We start from the raw sequence: 20,151 nt of genomic DNA, 5'->3' as shown, positions 1-20,151 counted from the left end.
TTACCACTGACCTACATTCCCAGCCTCCTCACCGTTTTTTAAAATTTATTTATTTATTTATTTTGAGACAAGGTATCACTAAATTATTAAGATTGGCCTCAAACTTGAGATTCTCCAGCCTCAACCTCCCTAGTAGGTGGGATTACAGACATGTGGGACCACCTCCTATTTACTATAGATTTAAGTAGTTCAAAAATGAAAAGAAATTAATCCCACCTAATTGTGCTAATCTGTCCATCAAAAATTTATCACCAATGGTAGTATCACATGGAGCAACAGCCTAGCATGTTCACAACAAAACAATGTTCTTCTTCTGTCTAGAACTTAATCACTCACCAAAAGCATTGGACAAATAGATCTGTTGGCAAATAATGTTTGCATTTTACAATTTACTTAAAATACACAGGACTGCTAAGAATTTATGTATGTCCATATTACCAATTCAATATTAAACTATAAAGTTACCTGACCTCTTTTGTAGGTTTGGAATTATTTACATGCTCTTTATGCTTCATATTAATTCCCCTCTGTAGCCAGGAGGAACAGTGAACTGATTCTATTCAAAGGCAAAGAACTATAAAGTTCATTTTAGCCTAACTACCCTCATTCATTCCTTCCCCTTCTTAGCTTAAACTCCTACCCTAGAATCCTACTGCTGAGTTCTCCAAGCCCTTAAATTTCCTCTATCATAAATAATATCAACCCATGGTATTATAGTAACTCCTTTCAAATCTACTTTTCTATACTACAAAGTTCATGAGGACAGAAACTATCTTTATTGGTTGGCGTGCTTAAGCCAATATATCTATGACTCTCCAAAAAAAAGCGTGAACATTTTTCTCTTAAAATGTCAAGAAATATAAACAGATGCAGAAAAAGCATCTGACAAATTACAGCCCCAATTCACGTTTAAAACACTAGAAAAAACTAGGGATAGAAGAAATTTACCTCAACACTGTAAAGGCTATATATGACAAATCCAAGGCCAACACTATTCTGAATGGAGAAAAATGAAAGTGATTCCTCTAAAAACAGAACAAGACAAGGATGCCCACTTTTACTACTCCTATTCAACATAGTCCTTGAAACTCTAGTCAGATCAATTAGACAAAAGAAAGAAATTAAAGAGATACAAATAAAAAAAGAAAAGCTCAAATTATTTGTTTGCTGACTACATGATCCCATATTTAGAAGACCAAAAAACTCCACCAGAAGACTTCTAGAGCTCATAAACAAATTCAGCTAAGTAGCAGGATATAAGATCAACACTCATAAATCAATCACATTCCTATCTTTTCAATAATGAATCTGCTGAAAAAGGAATTAGGAAATCTATCCCATTCACAATAGCTGCCCCCCACCAACTTGGAAATCAATCTAAGAAATGAGGTGAAGGACCTCTACAACAAAAACTACAGAACACTAAAGAAAGAAATTAAAGAAACCTCAGAAGATGGAAAGACCTCCCATGTTGTTGGATAGGCAGATATTGTCAAATGGCTATACTACCAAAAGTGCTATAGAGATTCAACATAATTCCCATTGAAATTCCAATGACATTATTCACAGAACTAGAAAAAAGCAGTTATGAAATTCATTTGGAAAAATAAGAAACCCAGAATAGCCAAAGCAATCCTCAGCGAGAAAAGCAAAGCAGGAAGCATCACAATACCAGACCTCAAGTTATACTACAGAGCTATAGTAACAAAAACAGCATGGTACCTGCACCAAAACAGGCATGAAGACCAATGGAAGACAATAGAAGACACAGAGAAAAACCTACATAAATACAGTTATCTGATGCTAGACAAGGGTGCCAAAAACATACGTTGGGGGGAAAAATAGCCTTTCAAACACACGATGGGAAAACTGGAAATCAATATATAGAAGAATGAAACTTGACCCCTATCTCTCACCCTGCACAAAACTCAACTCCAAGTGGATCAAAGACCTGGAATTAGACCAGAAACCCTGCAACTGTTAGAAGAAAATGTAGGCCCAACACTCCAACATATTAACTTACTTAACAATACTCCTAAAGCACAAGGGATAAAGTCAAAAGTCAGTAAGTGGAATGGCAAACTAAGAAGCTTCTTCACTACGAAGAAAACACTGTAGATAGAGTGTGAAAATGCCTACAGAATGGGAGAAAACCTTTGCCACCTCCTCCTCAAATAGGGCATTAATGTCCAGAATATACAAAGAACTCAAGAAACTTAACACCAAAAAACCAAGTAAGTCAATCAATAAACGAGTAAAAGAACTAAGCGGATACTTATCAAAAAAAGAAATACAAATGGTCAACAAGTATATGAAAAAAGTTCAACCTCTCTAGCAATCAGGAAAATGCAAATTAAAACTATGTTAAGATTTCATCTCACTCCAGTCAGAATGGCAATTATCAAGAATACAATTAACAATAAATGTTCAACAGTCACCCACTGACCCCATGGTGGAACAAGGCAGATACGGGATACTCCTGCTTCTGATGTAGACATGAAATACAATCAACAAATCAAGGTCCTGTAAGACATTTACCAGTTTGGTTTGCTTTTCTGTGGAGAACACACAAGACATTTCAGATGACAACATGTCTCTTTCCAGGTTCACAACACTTGTATCAAAAGGAATATTGTCAAAGATGTCACGTGCTTTTTCCAATGCCATCACTAGAGAAAGGCTGTGCATACACCTCTTATGCAGACAACAAGAGGATCCAGTGTCCCCTGAGAAAGGTAAAGTTGGAGCTTCTTCAATAAGGAGATTCCTCAAGAAACTAGGAATGGAATCAGCATACAACCCAGCTGTCCCACTCCTTGGTATTTATCCAAAAAGAACTAAAGTCAACATACTATAATGATACAGCCACCTCCATGTTTACAGCAGCATAATTCACAATAACCATTTTACGAATCAACCCAGATGCCTGTCAATAGATGAACATATGAAGAAACGGGTATACATACACAATGGAGTTTTATTCAGCCTTAAAGAAGAAAAATGAAATAATGGTATTTGCTGATATTGGACAGAAATGGAGAACATCGTGCTAACTGAAGTGAAATAAGCCAGTTTAAGAAAAATCAAGTGTTGGATGTTTTTCTCATACGGAAGCTAGAGCAAAACAAAGGAAGGAGGGAAGGATCTGTGATCATAAAAATATAGGTAAAATAAGTAGAGGAGAAGGAGGAAATTGAGAGGGAGAGAGAAGCGATGGGAAAGAGGAGAAAATATGACATATTTTTAAAAACCATAGTATGTACATAAATAAATATACCATAGGAAATTTCATTTTTATATTAAGTAGAAAGAACCAATCAAAACTATATAAATAGATGAGAAGATTATGGAGAACTGAAATACCATAATGCACTAAATTATGCAGTCAGGTGTGATGGAGAGTAGAGAAAAAAGGAAGATCAGGATGGTAGAAGGAGAATGGGGAGAGGGAAACGAAAAGGAGAAAGACACAAACTGACTTCAAACTCCATGCACGTACAAGTTTGTTGAGATACACCCAACTACTACTATGTGCAATTATAACGCTCTAGTAAAATAGGTTAAAAAATGGTGCTTTTTATGGAAATTCATACAAAATTAACTCTGAAAATAAAAATTTCTTAATGAAGCAAGAAAACACTAGGAAAATTTTGAGCATTTAAACAATCAATTATACTGAAAGCTTAACATCTGAAAAGCTGTCCACATATCCCACAAACATCCCCCAATCTGACCGCTTATTTATTTCTGTATTTACATCACTCTTATTTCTGTGCTTTTATGCACTTCATTCCTGCTTATCTTCTCACATCTGTTGCCCATTTGATAAATACCTATTTCAAAAATGAATCCAAAATATATCTTCATATACCCACTATATGTTGTTAAATTATTAAGTATTAAATATTCTAATAATAGTATTATCATAACTTTTTTTCCTTTGAAACATTTGTGCCCATCTATGGTATTTTTTGCTAAATCCCTGAAGAATACATACTAAATAGAAATGGTACAGAATTCCAGTGGTCAAGTTCAGGTTCCTGAGACAAAGTGAAGTTAAAGTTTTCCCAGGTCACAAAGCAAGGATTAGAATTTTGTTCTCCTGAAGCACAGATGAGTCCCGCCACCTACCATCATACCAAACTGCATAACTTAGTGCATTATAGTATTTCAACTTTCCATACACACTGAACTGTGACTTCCATAAAGTTTACAGAGGGAAATAATTAACCATTGCCCATTTTTTTAAAAAGTAAGTTAGAAAATACAACGGAAGCAACATAGAAAAATGCATGTGCAAGTGCTTCTTTTCTAACTTTATTTTCATTTTCTGCAAGCATCTTTAAATTAAAAATAGCAACGAAAGGACAAAAGCTAGAAAATATCTTTCCATGGTCCAGAATAACACTGAATTCTTTATACCAAACCTATCACAAATGTGGGCAGGTGAGAGAGCAGGTACAGATAGCAGTTACAAATGTACCTCATAAATTATGCAAAACTAAAGAGCTAAACTTTGCTGCATCTGATAAACATGCTTAAATATATCTATAGCCTTTCAATGCCACTTTAGACATTTGGAGGATTATTTTGAGACAAAATGTTAGATTAGCTGCAATGAATCATTATAAAATTTTGCTCTTACATCTCCACACTTCTCAAAATTCACAAGATTACATGAACTTCACAAAGTACATAGTACAGCAGATGAACACTGAAAAGACTAGCAGGTAAAGATAATAATATTGGACAGTACACAGTGGTGCAGCCATGTTTATGCATTTATTCAATCATTTTGTGCTCTCCACTCAGAATATAAAGACGATTAACATACAATCTTGGGCTGGGGTTGTGGCTCAGGAGTAGAGCGCTTGCCTAGCATGTGTGAGGCACTGCGTTCAATTCTCAGCACCACATATAAATAAATAAAATAAAGGTATTGTGTCCACCTACAACTAAAAAAATAAAAATAATAATAATAAAAAAGATACAATCTAGTTTTCAAGAAAACTTGGCAAAGACTTACATTTGAGAAACACTAATACAGGACAGTGTAGGGGTGCACGTAGAAAATAAGGGCTCTTGCTGAGGGCTCTGTGTTTCAAGAAAGTTTGAATTTGGGAGGATACTGAGACACATAATCTAATCCTCCCTGCTGCTCCCGCAGACAACCAAGAGCCATCCAATGTTTGAGTGAAGCCACCCATGATCAGCCAGCCCCAAGGCATCCAACCAACTGACCACCACTGTATGAGAGATCAGCCAAGCCTGGTTAAAGCCAAGACTGCCCAGCAGAAGCCTAAACTAAATAATAATCATTGTTTGAAGTCACTAATGTTTTGGGATGTTGTGTTATAAAGCAAAAGTTAAATAATACATCAAATGACCTCATCTCTAATCGTTTCTGGGCTTACTGAATGACCAAATACTGTGCGGTATCTCCATTTTTACAGGATCAGAGAGATTAAGTTTCTTACTCAAGATCACTTAGCAAGTTGGGAGTTCAACAAACCCAGACCACCAGAGTCTAAAGCCCACATGAAGAGAAACCAGGCAGGAAATGAAGGCCCTGATTGTATTAAAAAAAAAAAAAAAAAAAGATTTGAGTAACAGCCCTGCATTTACAAAATGGCAGCTAGAGGAGGAAAGATCAGAATTTCTGAGTAGGATTAAAGTCCAACTGCAATGACAGAGCAAGTGCTTGTGGACTGTAGTAGAAGTATCTAAGAAACAAAACATAAAAGGTTATGTTCTGTGGCTAAAATTTGAAGGAATGATTCAATAGCAAGTAAATTTTTATCAAAATCCAAATTCTTCCCAATGAGTGTGGTGGTGCACAGCTGTAACCCCAGCGACTCAGGAGGCTGAGGCAGGAAAATTTAGAGTTCAAAGCCAGCCTTAGCAACGGCGAGGCACTAAGCAACTCAGTGAGACCCTGTCTCTAAATAAAATACAAAATAGGGATGGGGATGTAGCTCAGTGTTTGAGTGTCCCTGAGTTCAATCCCCAGTACCACCCCCCCCCCCAAAAAAAACCCTATCCAAATTGTGCAAACAACTGTCTTAAGCTTCAATGGTAAGAGATGCAACACTTTCAGGATTCTGGTGTGCTGATACTGCTTTGCCAACTCCTTTCCTCACATTCCCTTGTTAGTACTATCTCCATCTCACCATGCTCTGCTGAAGTTGAGGAAACATGGTTCGTTTACAACCTCATCTAAGGTCTAAAAATCAAGAGACTGTTCAATAATGACTTTTGAAAAAAATCATTATTCTACCAATTTTTGTGTGTATGTGTGTATTGTTTCTGGTGATCTCTTGAACATTAATAAATCAAATGAATGCTCATAAATAATAATGATGCTTTCCTAATATTCACTAACTCAACTTAAGTCACTTGTTCAGTCTGCACTATTATTCAACTTATTTTCCTGAATGTCTTCCCCCAAAATGTTACTCCTGGAGATATATAAAAGCCTAAGACATAGCTCTTCTCCTCAAAGGCATATAATTTAAAGAAACACCCTTGTACCTAAAAGGTAGAGAAGAGTATTAAACTAGTCTCTCATATTTCACTTTTTTAACCAACACTATTTGCACATATCCCATGAACCAGCTATGGGCTAAGCATTTTAAGAATTAGTGACATTATGAAAAATTAAAATGAAACACCTGTAACACACCAGTGAGCAGACTATAAAATTTAAATTGCTTCAACAACTTTCAGACTAGAAATACTACAAAACCCAAAAAGGCAAGATGTTGGTGTAAAATGTGTATATGTATACATGTAATGCATATACACAGAATGTGTATATAATTTTTACCAGTTAAACTACAAATTATTATATCTGGTTACTCCTGAGACAGAGAACATGAGGCCAAAGAAGAGATGGAAAAGAGGAAAATGGAAAGGATGCTTCAACTTTTTACTTTATAACACTTCTTTATTATGGTAATCATTAAATTTTTAATGAGTGCATTAATTAAAGAAATTTAAACACTAAAATATTTTAAAGCTGAGAACAGGGTTTGTGGATGGAGCTCAGGGGTAGAATGCCTGTCTATCATGTTCCTTCCCAACAAGGGGTGGGGGGAATTAAGAGCAGAAACATACAGAAATACCATTTTTTACTTAACTGAAAAATCTCAAATAAATAATTTTTTAAAAGCCTAAAATATATGGTTATACATATTAAAAATCAGAAGCTTAGAATTCAGTGGTATATCTTTTACAGCTTTTTCTCATGTTTTTAAGTTGAAGTGAACTTTTAATGAAATGTATCATACATTCTAAAATACCCTCTCTCTATAAAAACAAAGTTTACTAGAGCCAGAGGGTCTTTTAAAATCCTGTAGCCCAAATCTTACATTTTAACATGAGAAAATGTGGTTGAGGAAAGTTAAATTCTGGAATGCCACAGTTAACAGTACAGAAGGAGGCAGAGTAGAGTTCTTACCAAAGGAAAAAGAAAAGAAGTATTCAGAAATCTCTCTATTGCTCTAGCTGTCTTCAACCAGAAGTGCATATCAGAATCATGAGACACGAATGGATAAACCAACTTCTACCTTCCCACTTCTATGCCAGAGCCTCCAAATCACAATCTGCATTCATGAGGAGACAGTCTGTACAACCTCACAAAAGTTTCCAGGTAATCTAGAGTTCCATCCTATCATAAATAATCTTCTTGAAGTGTTTAACAGAAATTTTTTAAAACCCCCTCCCTCTTGTTTTAATGGTTTTGGTTTCAGTCATTGTAATAATTACTATTGGCTATATCTGGTACAAAATATCTTTAAAATAACACTTGAAATACAGAGAAATATAACAAGACTACAGATGTATGAGAGATAAACAGCATTTAAGAACTATAATTAACATAGCAGAAAATACTTCAAAGTGGTGGCCGGAAACGGCTACCTTAAGATTCCATCTGCACTTAAAGTACTTATTAAAGCCTAAAACATCTTCCAGTATTTTCTTGACAAACTTGCAACTACAGTCCAAATCATTAAAACCTGTTGGAACATAAGTTAAATGAAATGAAAAGTCTCTCTGATGTAACAGGAAATCATCTAAATGGCTACATAAAATTCCATGTATAGCATATTTCCCAAATTTTGGAAATAATTTTTGTGATAGGTTGAATGGTAGACTCTTACCAATAGACATGTCTATTCTGGAACCTGTAAATCTGACCTTATTTGGAACAAAAGTCTCTGAAGATGTAACCAAGTAAAGGACCTCAAATGAGATCACCCTGGGCTCTAAATTCAACAGCAAGTGTCCTTTGGAGAGAAAGGTGGAGGGGATTTGAGACAGAGAGACACAGGAAAGAGGGCCTTGTGAAGACAGAGCCATAGACTGTCATAAGCCAAGAAGTGCCTGGAGACTGGGTTTCAGAGGGAGAGTGATCCTGCTGACCTTAATTTCAGGCTTCAGGACTGTGAGTGAATAAACTTCTATTGTTTCAAGGCACACAGTTTGTGATGATTTGTTAATTTAGCCTTTAGGAAACTAATATACTTGAAAAATAAAGGTTAACAGCTTTACGAGGTATAACGAGTACATTAAAAAAACTATACATTTAATTTATACAATTTGATGAGTTTGGATTTGTTGAGTTTTTTAAAAAAATTACCAAGATATAAAACATGCCACAAATTATTTGTTGTTGTTGTTTTGTTTTGTTTTTTGGTTGCCAATGGATTTTTCACTTTATTTATTTATTTATATGTGGTGCTGAGGATCAAACCCAGGGCCTCACACATGCCAGGCAAGTGCTCTACCAATGAGCTACCTACAACCCCAGTCACCACAAATTATTTATCAGTTCTTTGATCATATTATTTCTCATACTTTCTTGCTCTATAATAGAAATGCATAAATATTTTTAAATAATTCTAATTATAAATGCAAGCTTAATGCCTAAGAAATATGAAGTCTCAATTATAAAGCTATTTCAACCAAAGACCAAAACAGGAAAGATCCTTTTATTCTGAATAAACCAAAACGATTTCTCTCTGGTCTCAAAAGTTAGCTTAATAAGCAACATAAAGGATACAGCAAAATTAATCAAGAACCTTGATTCCAAAAATAATCTGCCCAATAAACTATTCTCTTCAGTCAGAAAAAAAAATTTATGTGTGCTCACCTGGCATTTGCCAAAACCATTTTAGCTATATCCCTTGCTCCCCTAATACAAAGGCTACAGAAAAAAATAGTAAAATGCCTACGATGGGAAAAGCTAGCATCAACTATTAAAATAAACAAAGGAGTTAGAATTCAAATTGTCTGAGAACTTTATGAGATATGTATTTCAAACCTGGAGTCCTGAATATATATTTTTCAAAAATTTCTATGATGTACTACTGAAATAGAACATGCTTTGAGTTAGTTAAGCTTCAAAAAACTACAGGGACTACCCAAATGTAAGAAAAACAGAAGGCAATAGAATTAGTAATGAATTTTTAAAATGAAGTACTCAAGTAAAATAAGGTACTATGAAACACAGACACAGGGGACTACTTTAGGAGTCCATGTAGTCCATCCCTATAAACACTTTTTCCAAGGAACAGTCTAGTCTGCAGATCTGTACCAAATCAGCTTTAGTAAAATGAAAAGAGCCACAGAACAAGGCTATTTATTGCACTTTACAGAGATCACAGCTGACATCCTGAGAACTGCACAGAGGGTAGATGGAGGGTATCAAACAGGCAAAGAGTGGATAAACAAGATCTGAACCAAGCACAGTGTTTTATTTGTTCCGATTCAAGACTCAAGACATGTGAAAAGGAAAATCACTCAAATTTGCTAATTTTTCAAATCTTTTATCAGTCAAGTGGAAAACAAGCATTAAGCAGCAACCACACACTCAGCATTATGCTTAGTTCTATAGTGGAGTGGACACAATAAATGGCTGAGGAAAGTTCCTGGCCTTAATAAGGACTTGAGCCAAGACTGGAGCCTCACAAAATACAGCCAAGACCAGAACCAACACTGAAGTCAGAGCTGACCTGTAAAAGAGTAGAAAGGATGCAGGGGCATCCCTTCTTGCCACTCACCATCCTAAAAACATAGATTGCCATAAAGGATATGAACAAAGGTTCAACTTTACTCTTACAATTATCACTCTGCATCCAAGTTCTTAGCCTTTCACTATGACCTCAGAGATACTCCGCAGCACTGCACTGTCTTTATTTAGGTGTTGTTCCACCGACCGAATTTAACCACAGATTGTCAAGAGCTCTTTTGGCAGCTGCAGCCATCTGAGCAGCTATTGTTTGTCACTGCGGTACTGGTGCCGGCAGGATTAGGCTTGGAGCCAAAAATGGAATTCTATTCATAGATTGTCAAGGCTGGAAAGCAGCTCAGAATTCATTTAGTTCAAACTTTTAGAGCTCCTCGGAAAACACTAATAAAACAAATCAAGTGACCAGTCTAAAGTCACACAGGAAATGGCTGAGCAAGTCACACGGGAAATAGCTGAGCAAGAAGCTGCTAGTGTCACTGACTTCTCTTCTGGTTTTCATTCTCTTACAAGCTGTTTCTTGTTGAAAATTGAGGGTATTAAAATGTAAGATCAAAAGTCGAACTCCATTTATAAGGAACTGACTTCAGCATTCCTATAAGTGTCAGTTAGAGCAGGGACATAAAGAGGGGGAAGGTACCTAACCCATTATAAGGTCAACATCATACTGACATAAAAAGCTAATTTCACTTAAGCACTTAATTGCTAAATCTTAAAATATAATTTTGGCAAATGATACTCAGCAACATATTTAAAAACTCAGAATTCCTGGATAACATTTATCCTAGAATTAATGCAATTAATTAATTATCCTAGATTTAATGGAAACATTTTGAGAGGAGAAACATCACCAACATGTATGTACAGAATAAAAATCAGACTTCTTTTAGCCTTTAGGAATAACACATTTCCCTATAAAATAAAAATTAGTATGAGGAACAGGTATGAAAAATTCCTTCTTTAAAAAACTGTACTACTCGTATTGGTAAAAACTACAAATAGGTAAACTTTATTACTTTTTTAAAATGAATTCCTGCCATTGTAACTTGACTGGCCCTTCACTTCCTTCCTTTGAGGCTATCAAATGTTACAGGAAACCCTTGGAAGTTGTTTGCAGCTGTAGTTATTTCCTATTGCACTTTGTTCAGTCTCCATTCCAGCCACAATAAAATACCACTTACTCTGGTTCACAAAAAAACAGTTATAAAGTGATACAGGACTAGAACATGGATGAGTACCCAATACCACTAGCTATTGTAACACTTTCTGATTTTATCATGCTTAAGGAATTACTATATATATATATATATAATGTATTTCTACCAAATCTATTTGAAATCAAATCACATTTCTTAAATCAAACAATCACAATTTTATTTCTAAAATAAAATAGTTCTATAGTAAATACACTGTCCTAAAGGTAAACAAACAAAAACCAGTCCACTGTATATTGTTGCCCTCTAACTTAGTAATTTGAGCATGAACAACTCAACCCAGGATAAGGGAATGAAAAAAACGATGGAAGAAATAGTAAAAAATTGGTAAATATACAGAGCCAACCATATGAGCTGGTATTTGTTGCTCTGAATTACTTTAAACAGGATATACCAGCACAAACACACAAAAAAAGTATAAAAATCTCAAAAAAATCTCTTCTAATGGGACAGTTATTTCTCAAAGTAAACTATCAGTTTAACATCAACTTCCAATAGCCTATACGATCAATATGCTAAATCTTGAGTTTTCAATTTTGGCAATGAATATTCTAGAAAGTAGAAGCAAATTACAGATCATGTTTTCTATGCATTATTGCTTACAGCAATAAAAAAATCAATTATTACTTCAGAAATATAGAATAGTTACCCCCTCATGAAGAAAACTTAGTAATTTAACTAAGGACTCTAATAAATACTCAAGATTATTAGAAACCAGGAAACTATTGCTGATCTCATATGGATTGCAAGCTAAGAGGCTTTTATATTTTCAAATGATTAAAAAAAAAAGTCTTTTGTGATACATGGAAAGTATACAAAATTGCAATTTCAATGTCTATAAATACAGTTTTATTGGAACACAGTTATGCTCATTCATTTCCACATCACCTATGGCAGCTTCTATGCTAGAATTACAGAGCTGATTAGCTGTGACAGACTGTATGGCCTACAAAGCTGAAGATACTATAGGGCCCTTAATAGTAAAAACTGACTCCTGAAGTACACAGTCAATGAAACTAAATATAAACATCTAGTGTTATTTACAAGTGTCACATTTTGTGGTACCTTGGAAATAACATTAGCTTAACAAGAAACTATTATATGAAAGCATGGACAAGAATTTTTATTGTGGTTTCTACAGAAAAGGTAAGACAAGATAGCATCCATGGTTTGGGATTGGCTACTTTGAATAATTTCAACAGGCCTGGAGCATAGAGGCTGTTCTTAGTTGTCAGGAACCTGGCCCCTGGAAAGATCTGGGCAAAGTGATAGTGGCGGAGCACAATAAAAGAAGTGGCTGAATATGGGCTTAGGGTTGATGAGTTTATATATAAAAGCACACTTCTGGGTAAGTCAGAAGCTTGGAAAACTTGTGGGAGTGATGGATAAGTTCACTGCTTGATTGTGGTGATGGTTTTCCATGTGTACAGGTAGGTCAAAACAAACATTAAATATATGCAATTGACCGTCAATTATTCTTCAAATAATCTTTTAAAATATAAAGACTATTATTTGCTTTGTATCAAAAACCTAGAAAATACCAAGCACAAAAACATGAGAATAAGACTGTGATCTTTTCTAAAGAATGCATGTGCCTAACAGTAACCTTCAAAATTATCTGCCAATTACAAGTTGCTTATCGCTCCTCAAAGTTCAAATTGATAACTTTAACTAAAAAGGCATTTTGCGGGGAGGTGTGGGTTTCCTAAGGTTACTTGCACAAAATGAAGTCTGTAAAATTTACACTAGTCCTTTTTGTTCTGGGCTCCCTTTATTCTCTGTGTCCTTGACATACCACAAGGCTGTGACGCTTTTGCTTGCAGGAGCTGGGTCTGTGAAGACCCAAACAATATAACACTCTATGCTCTTGTCTCTCTCTTACCTTGAGCAAAAGCACAATTTACAGTAAAAGAAGCAAATTTTCCCTAACTGATATTGAGCATAACCAAACAAACCAACAAAAAAAGTCATAAAAATTTATGTTGTTAACAAAAAGGTATGTATCAGAAAAGGAAAATGGATTAAGTCTTTCCTGTGTACCCTGGGGAAAAAAAAACCATCACCACCCTACTTGTAAACAGTAGAAGTACATGAGATGTGGAAAGACAGCTCCTGGCACCATAATTTAGCACAAAAACTCTTGAGTCAAAGATTTAAAAAAAAAAAAAAAAAGCATTTAAAAATCCATTCAGACTTGTCACTTGAGGCCTAAAATTCAGAAAATCATTGAAGCAAAATTTAAGGTTATCCGTTTTATTTTTAAAACATTTGAGCATATGTAATAAAAGTAAAAAAGGTGTTGGGGAGATTTTCTCCTTTTTTCCAAAATGATTTTCACTAAGGTAATTAAATTTACACAAAATGTTCTAAGGACTGCTGGCAGACTCTCAAAAATAAGTGACTATTTATAAAAGTAACACACAGCTGTGGAACCTTATTCTGGCATTCAAGTGTAGCCACATCTTTCGGTTTCTATCACCCTCCTTCACATTGTCACCAACAGGAGAAACATCCTCTACCTTGTCTCCATCAATCTACTTTCACCACTTTCAAAATCAGCCCAAAAGCATTTCCAAGGGGACTTATTTTCCTAATTACTCCCAACACATCAGTGAGTTTGTCCATGCACAGTATCTTATACCCACTATTTACTGTGCTACTTGGACTTTGGTAGATCACATTCTTCCAAAACACCTTTTAAGGTGCTATATTCAAAGACAAAGCTCAGTAAACACCTGATGATGATTTAGTTTTCTCTAGTCTGCTGGACATATGATAATCACAGGGGTCCCAAATTCATCTTTACTACAAAGAAGCAAGTTTATCTATTCTATCAAGCTTGTTTATCTAAGGGAAATGCATAAATCCATAAATCTAACCAAAATCTTGATAGAATAACTGTAACAGAAATAAGAGGAAGAGGAGTAGCTCCTCTTCCTTTTCTTTTTTTTTCTTTTTTTTATTTTTTTGGTACTAGAGATTGAACTCAGGGATATCTTACCACTGAGCTACATCTTCAGTCCCAGTCCTTTCTTTTCTTAATTTTGAGACAGGAACTTATAATTGAACTTCAGATGGAACCTGCAATTTTCTTGCCTAAGGCTCAAAAGTCACTGGGATTACAGGCATGTGACACCATGCCCAGCGGCTATGACAATTTTTCTAAAAATGACTCTAAGTACTCTGCACACAGAAACACAGAATGCTCATCACTAATCACAATATCTAAGAACCTGAAGTCCATTTTCCCAAGATACGAGAAGAAAAGTCTTTTACTGTGGCCCAGATCTCTGGATTTCCAGCCCAGTGATTTTCTCACTCAGGCATTAATTATTAAGTAACATGACTACAGGTCTCCAGATTGGGTTTGGGGTCAGTAAATCACAACGGACTTCTACCAGTCTGTCTTTCATCACTTTCCACAAACTAGCCCATTTTACTCCTCTATTAAAAATAATCTTACTAAAATTGTCAGCTTTAAAGGTTTTGAGGAAGATGAGGCATCGAGGCTTTGGACCCTAAGAATCTGCTTAAATTTTCTGCTGAGTTGGGGGAAAAGATTATTTTAAAACAGATCTCCTGAAGCCTTATGTACTGTATTTTCTAATAATGCCCATGCTAAAACATGGGTATTTTTTTTTTGATCTTTAGAGACTAGGTGATTTGTGCAAAGATTAGACTTCTTTACTAAACACATCGTTTACAATATACTTTATAACAAATATTACTGTGTACTAACTATATTCTCCACTAATATCTTCAAGTCATAAAAATATAAAACTTCTCAGTATATGTAGATGAATTTTCTCCTGCTATCCTGCCAGCAGGATCCATGTACTTCCCACCCAGTGGTTAAGAGATGGTTTGAATTCTCAGAGAGGTTATTCATGCTGAAGATACGGAAGAGTGTAGAAGTCTCCACAGACCTCTGAAGAATTGTCAGAGGAGAGACTTAACAGGAGTAGCAATGCCATATCAATCAGGGTTCTACAAGAAGACATAACACTACAGTAGTGATATTATTTCAGAGGCCAGGCGGATAAATAACCCAAGTTTCAAGGCTCCCCACAATAACTGTAATCTTTACAATTCCCTTAAGTTTCTTTCTTCTCCTTCTCCTGATATAAATGATACCCCAACCTATAGTATTTGCTCAAATAATCAAAAGGACATTTAGTCCTTGCTCCTTTGTCTTTTTGAAGGAGACTTAATCTAAAAGAGAGAGACAGAAGACATAAAAATTTGGAAATATTTTTGTAAGTTGAATTCATCAAATAATTTTAAAATAGGGATGGTTACACATTCCTGAATTATCATTTCAAGGCTTTTATTTCTAGATTCTCCCTCTCAACACTGTAATCACCACCTCCTTCCAGGCATACTTTCTGGACCCTGAATTCTTCCTTCAAAATTCTTCTAAACTTCTTTCTTCTTTTTTCTAACAAGGCCTTCTAAAATTTTAGCTCTTAGTTCTTAGATCTTTTTCACACACACACACAAAAAAAGGAGGGTGAACTTAGTTACTGTCTGTGCAGTAAAAACAACATACAACCACACTGCTAAAACAAGCCTTTTATTAATCATTTACAAGGACTGTTCCAAGCTTGGCAGGTTCTAGCCTTAATTCCAGCCTTTTTTCTTAGGCTTATGGTCCTGACTCTACTCTCAATGCTTCCTTATAGAAAAACTCTTCAGATCCTGAAAATTTCACTTTTATATAATTAAATTCCTATAAGGCTCAAACAGGCTTAATAATCAATTATCATTTTCTAAGAATCCAAACTCTGTTAAAGGAACATACTAGAATCTGCCCAAAGGGCTAGAAGATAATTGCTCCAAAGCAAAACATATATAATAATTTTAAATAGATCTGAAACTTATGTTTACTTTTAATAATAAAAAAGTGTTTACAAATATCAGATTGGAATATGCTGACAAGTGTACAAACTAACATTTTTAAAATACTTTTCAAGAGACAAAATACTATATACATAGATGATCTCTCTCGGGATCTTTCAACTAGCATTTGCTACAGAGGTCTTAAACTTGGCCTTCTTTCCACCTTAAGAATTGATTCCTTTTAAGTTGAAAAGAAAATAAGAAATAAGAATGACACTAAAGAGGGGGAGGTGGGTAATGAAGACGGGCAAGGAACGTAAGGATGCTTCTTCCTTAATTTTGATGTTTGTGTATTATTTCCCTGACATTTCAAATACACAATCCAATAACTGGACAGGCCAATTACCCTAGAGTAATATAAGATAGGATAAACAAAGGTAAGCTAGAGGTATATAAATCTTGCTCTTCAAAGTTTGTCTGTTTATTAAATGTTACCAGCAAGTACTAACTATACAACATCTCCATCAAGGCCAATAATTTATTTTTCTCCAAATAAACTATCCTCTAAATATCATATAATAGTTATTTTAAATGATCAATAAATCAAATGTTCTACCCTCACATATGAAGTTTTCATCCAAAAAATGAAAACTAAGTTTTTTACTACCCAAATGATAACCACCTTCAATATCTTATGAAATAATACAAAAGAGATCTAAGAACTAAGGGGAAAAAAAGCAAAATACATTGTCAAATGTAAAAGAGCAAAGATTGTAGTTCACAAGAATTTGGGAGGAGTACTTGGGGGTCATAGAACTATCCCCTTAAGCAGGAGGTCACAGACATTGAGAGAAGAGTTATGAGTTAAAGGTCTGAGGGAATTCTTCAAGGAAGTAACCATTTCCGATTTGAAAACTGCTTAATCCTAACCCCCTTCTGCCTACAGAGTTACAGGTACTGCTCCACAGGAAAAATTTAAAACAATATTTAAAAACTAGTAAATTCTTCCAATATTCTGTACAAAAAGGGGAATTACGAAAATTCAAGGGGCTGGGGCTCAGCGGTAGCGCACTTGCCTGGCATTGTGTGATGTACTGGGTTCGATTCTCAGCACCGCATATAAATAAATAAAATAAGTCTATCAACAACTAAAAAAATATTAAAGAAAATTCAAATACTCAGTAACAGAATGTGCTGTAAAAGTACAACACTCATTCAGGAACTACTACTGAGATAATAATATTTGTTTTTTAGCCTCAAAGTCAAGTCTGTTATTAAGAAATATCGTAAAATAGCTTTATAAAACTCCAAAATTAAAAAAAAAAGACATCTGGAAATAATTTTAGCTGATAATAAAGGTTTGTCTTGAATAATTTGAAAGAGAATGATTTACCAAAACCAAAGAAAAGTGTGCAACAGATAAATGTTAATTCTTAATTTCCTCAACACGAAGAGAGAATACACATAAACATGTCACATAACAGTATTAACACATACCTGTTTTAGGATGTATTGAAAAGAATCCTTGTGGATTTCCACTTGTAATTTTGTATGTGAGCTTGTCATCAGAGCTAGAATCTGGATCAAATGCCTCAATTTGGACCACGGGTATATCCTTTGGAGAATTTTCCATTATCTCTGGATAATAGACAGGCTCTGATGTCTGTGGTGCATTATCATTGACATCCTCAACCTCTATGTAGATCTCTATAAATGATGAAAGAGGCACTACACCCTGATCAGTTGCATAGACTGTTAGCCAGTAATGGGAGGTCGATTCACGGTCCAGTCGGTCTGAAGTCTCTATGACACCTACAGAAAAAGAAGAAAAATGTGAGGTGTCATGCCAACAACAACAAAAAATGCCACTTTGGGAAAGTGTCAACATACAAACAATTTATTACATGTCCTTCTTAGTTGCACAACCTTAAGCAAGTTATTTCATCTCTGTGCTTCAATTTCCTTTCCTATTGAATGGAGATAACAGCACATTCCTAATAGGCTGATTAAGTGAACTGTACATATGAAATGATTAAGCAATGTGTGTTACATAATGTGCAACAGAAAAGTATGTTATTATTAGAATCAGGTATCACTCACCACATGGAGCAGTTTAAAAAGTATTATCTAAGTCTCTAAACAACCTCATGAAATGCGCACTAAGAGATCATCTAAAGGCCAATATTTTGTTTTGCCAAAGATGAGAGTTATGATTATTTGAGATGTATTGACTTTCCTAGAGGTTAATCAAGAAATCAGGATAAAACCAGAGCTATGGCTCAGATCCAAGTCCCACAGTCTACTATGCCCTGCTCCCTAGTCTGTATTCACCTGATCATTGCCACAGCTATGGAAAAAGATTGGGAGCACACTCCTCTAGACATCTTTATCTGACTTAAACACCCCTTTTAAGTGGTTAAGAAAAGAGAGTAAATGGTCTCTTGTGTCCTCAAATTCTTCCATTTCTTTAAATTACCAAGAACTAGTGTGATATAAAAATATAAATTCTCTAGCTAATGCTAGAAATTGCAGAAGGGTACATCCTTCTCAAATACTAGTATTTCTAGCACCTTATACAAAGCACAACAACTTCTTATTAAGTGAATAAACACAATGCATAAATATCTTAACTGGGGTTGATATAAAAAGTCCTCAATTGAGACCCAAACTCATATTTTTTAAGTCAACTAGTAAGAGATGGAGTCATGCGATTACTACTAAGAGGGTTAGAGTATCTGTATCATTTTGGCCCAGCCATGGAGACCTATGAACACCTTACTTAATCCCACAATTGCCTCCTGACAATATGATTAAAAGTGGGTATGCTGAAAAGGTGTAATCTTGCCCTTTGGCTCCCCAAATATACCACATTTTTTCTTACAGACTGATCATTCTGAACTAATGATACTTAAAGTGTTCAATATCTCAGACCAAGTTGAACTTCAGAAATCCTTGGAGATCACTGACCTTTTCTATCCCATGCAAAATAATATAAGAAAAATAACAGATATTAAAACAGGATTTAACTCAACCAAAAAATCTATAATTTTATTTTTTTAATTGACAAAAATTATGTATACTTATTGGGTACAACATGTTTTGAAATATGTATACATTATGGAATGGCTCAATCAAGCATATGTATTACTCCACACAGTTATCATTTCTCATGGTGAGAACACTAGTACCTACTCTTTTAGCAATATTCAATACAATACACTGTTATTAACTATAGTCAACATGCTTTATTTATTTTATTTAAATTTAAGCATTTGCTTATTAAGATTGTTAATATCAGAATAAAATCACTTATATTAAATGCTAGAAACTTAACTAAAAAAACTAAGTGTGAGCTGAAGTATCCTAAGATGAGTGTTTACAGCCACTATGAAGCACTATAATTATTTACTACTGCCTTCAATGAATCCCTTAAAACAACATAATACTTCTAGAAATATGGAACAACACCTCAGAACTAAAGAAAAAGGAGCTCATCTCTTTAGGTGGCAAACAAAGAGAAGCTCAGATATGTTTTCTCTTTAACTCAGTACCAAACATCATCTATGCATGCTCAAGTCATTCACGAAATTACTAAAATTATGTTTATAGTCTGAGAAAATAATTTGCTAGTTTCTCTTATTCATCGTGTTCATTACAAAGGAAGTCGGGACTCTGGGACACTTTCTCCAAGGAAAACAGAATGAATGCGCACATGCTCCTCCTGTTCTGCTACTTCCCTAAAAAGTCATTTGACTAGTGATCACTAGCAAATGTCAAGCAGACAAATACATGGTGATTTTCTTCACCAATTTTTAGTCATAATCCTCAAATACTTGATGATGCTTTGCACTTTTAAAAAGTGTGTACGTCTAAAAGTGATTATGGGCATTTAAAAATTATAATAACCACAGAAACAATTTTCTCAATGTTCACTATATGCCAGGTACTCTAAGTGTTTTGCATGTATTATCTTATTTAATCTTTATTTCCAACCTGCCTACATTGTGGTGCTATTATCCCCATTCCACTTAAGAAAAACTCAAGAGATGAAGAACTTCCCTGGGTCAC

The 20,151-nt window shown here is 34.8% G+C and overlaps 1 protein-coding gene across 8 annotated transcripts in view; it reads right to left on the bottom strand.

Moving 5' to 3' along the window:
• The window catches only part of Fat1 (FAT atypical cadherin 1), a 125,049-nt gene that overhangs the window by 50,236 nt on the left and 54,662 nt on the right, over positions 1-20,151 (bottom strand). For all 8 annotated transcript variants that reach the window (XM_048791840.1, XM_048791836.1, XM_048791834.1 and 5 more), the window contains one exon: positions 17,581-17,895. In XM_048791840.1, the coding sequence (XP_048647797.1) occupies positions 17,581-17,895 (315 nt within the window). The remainder of the gene's footprint in view (positions 1-17,580; positions 17,896-20,151) is intronic.

The sequence above is a fragment of the Marmota marmota genome, unplaced genomic scaffold, assembly GCF_001458135.2.
Source record: "Marmota marmota marmota unplaced genomic scaffold, marMar, whole genome shotgun sequence".
Lineage (NCBI taxonomy): Eukaryota > Metazoa > Chordata > Mammalia > Rodentia > Sciuridae > Marmota > Marmota marmota.
This window is presented reverse-complemented; position numbering and strand designations above follow the sequence as displayed.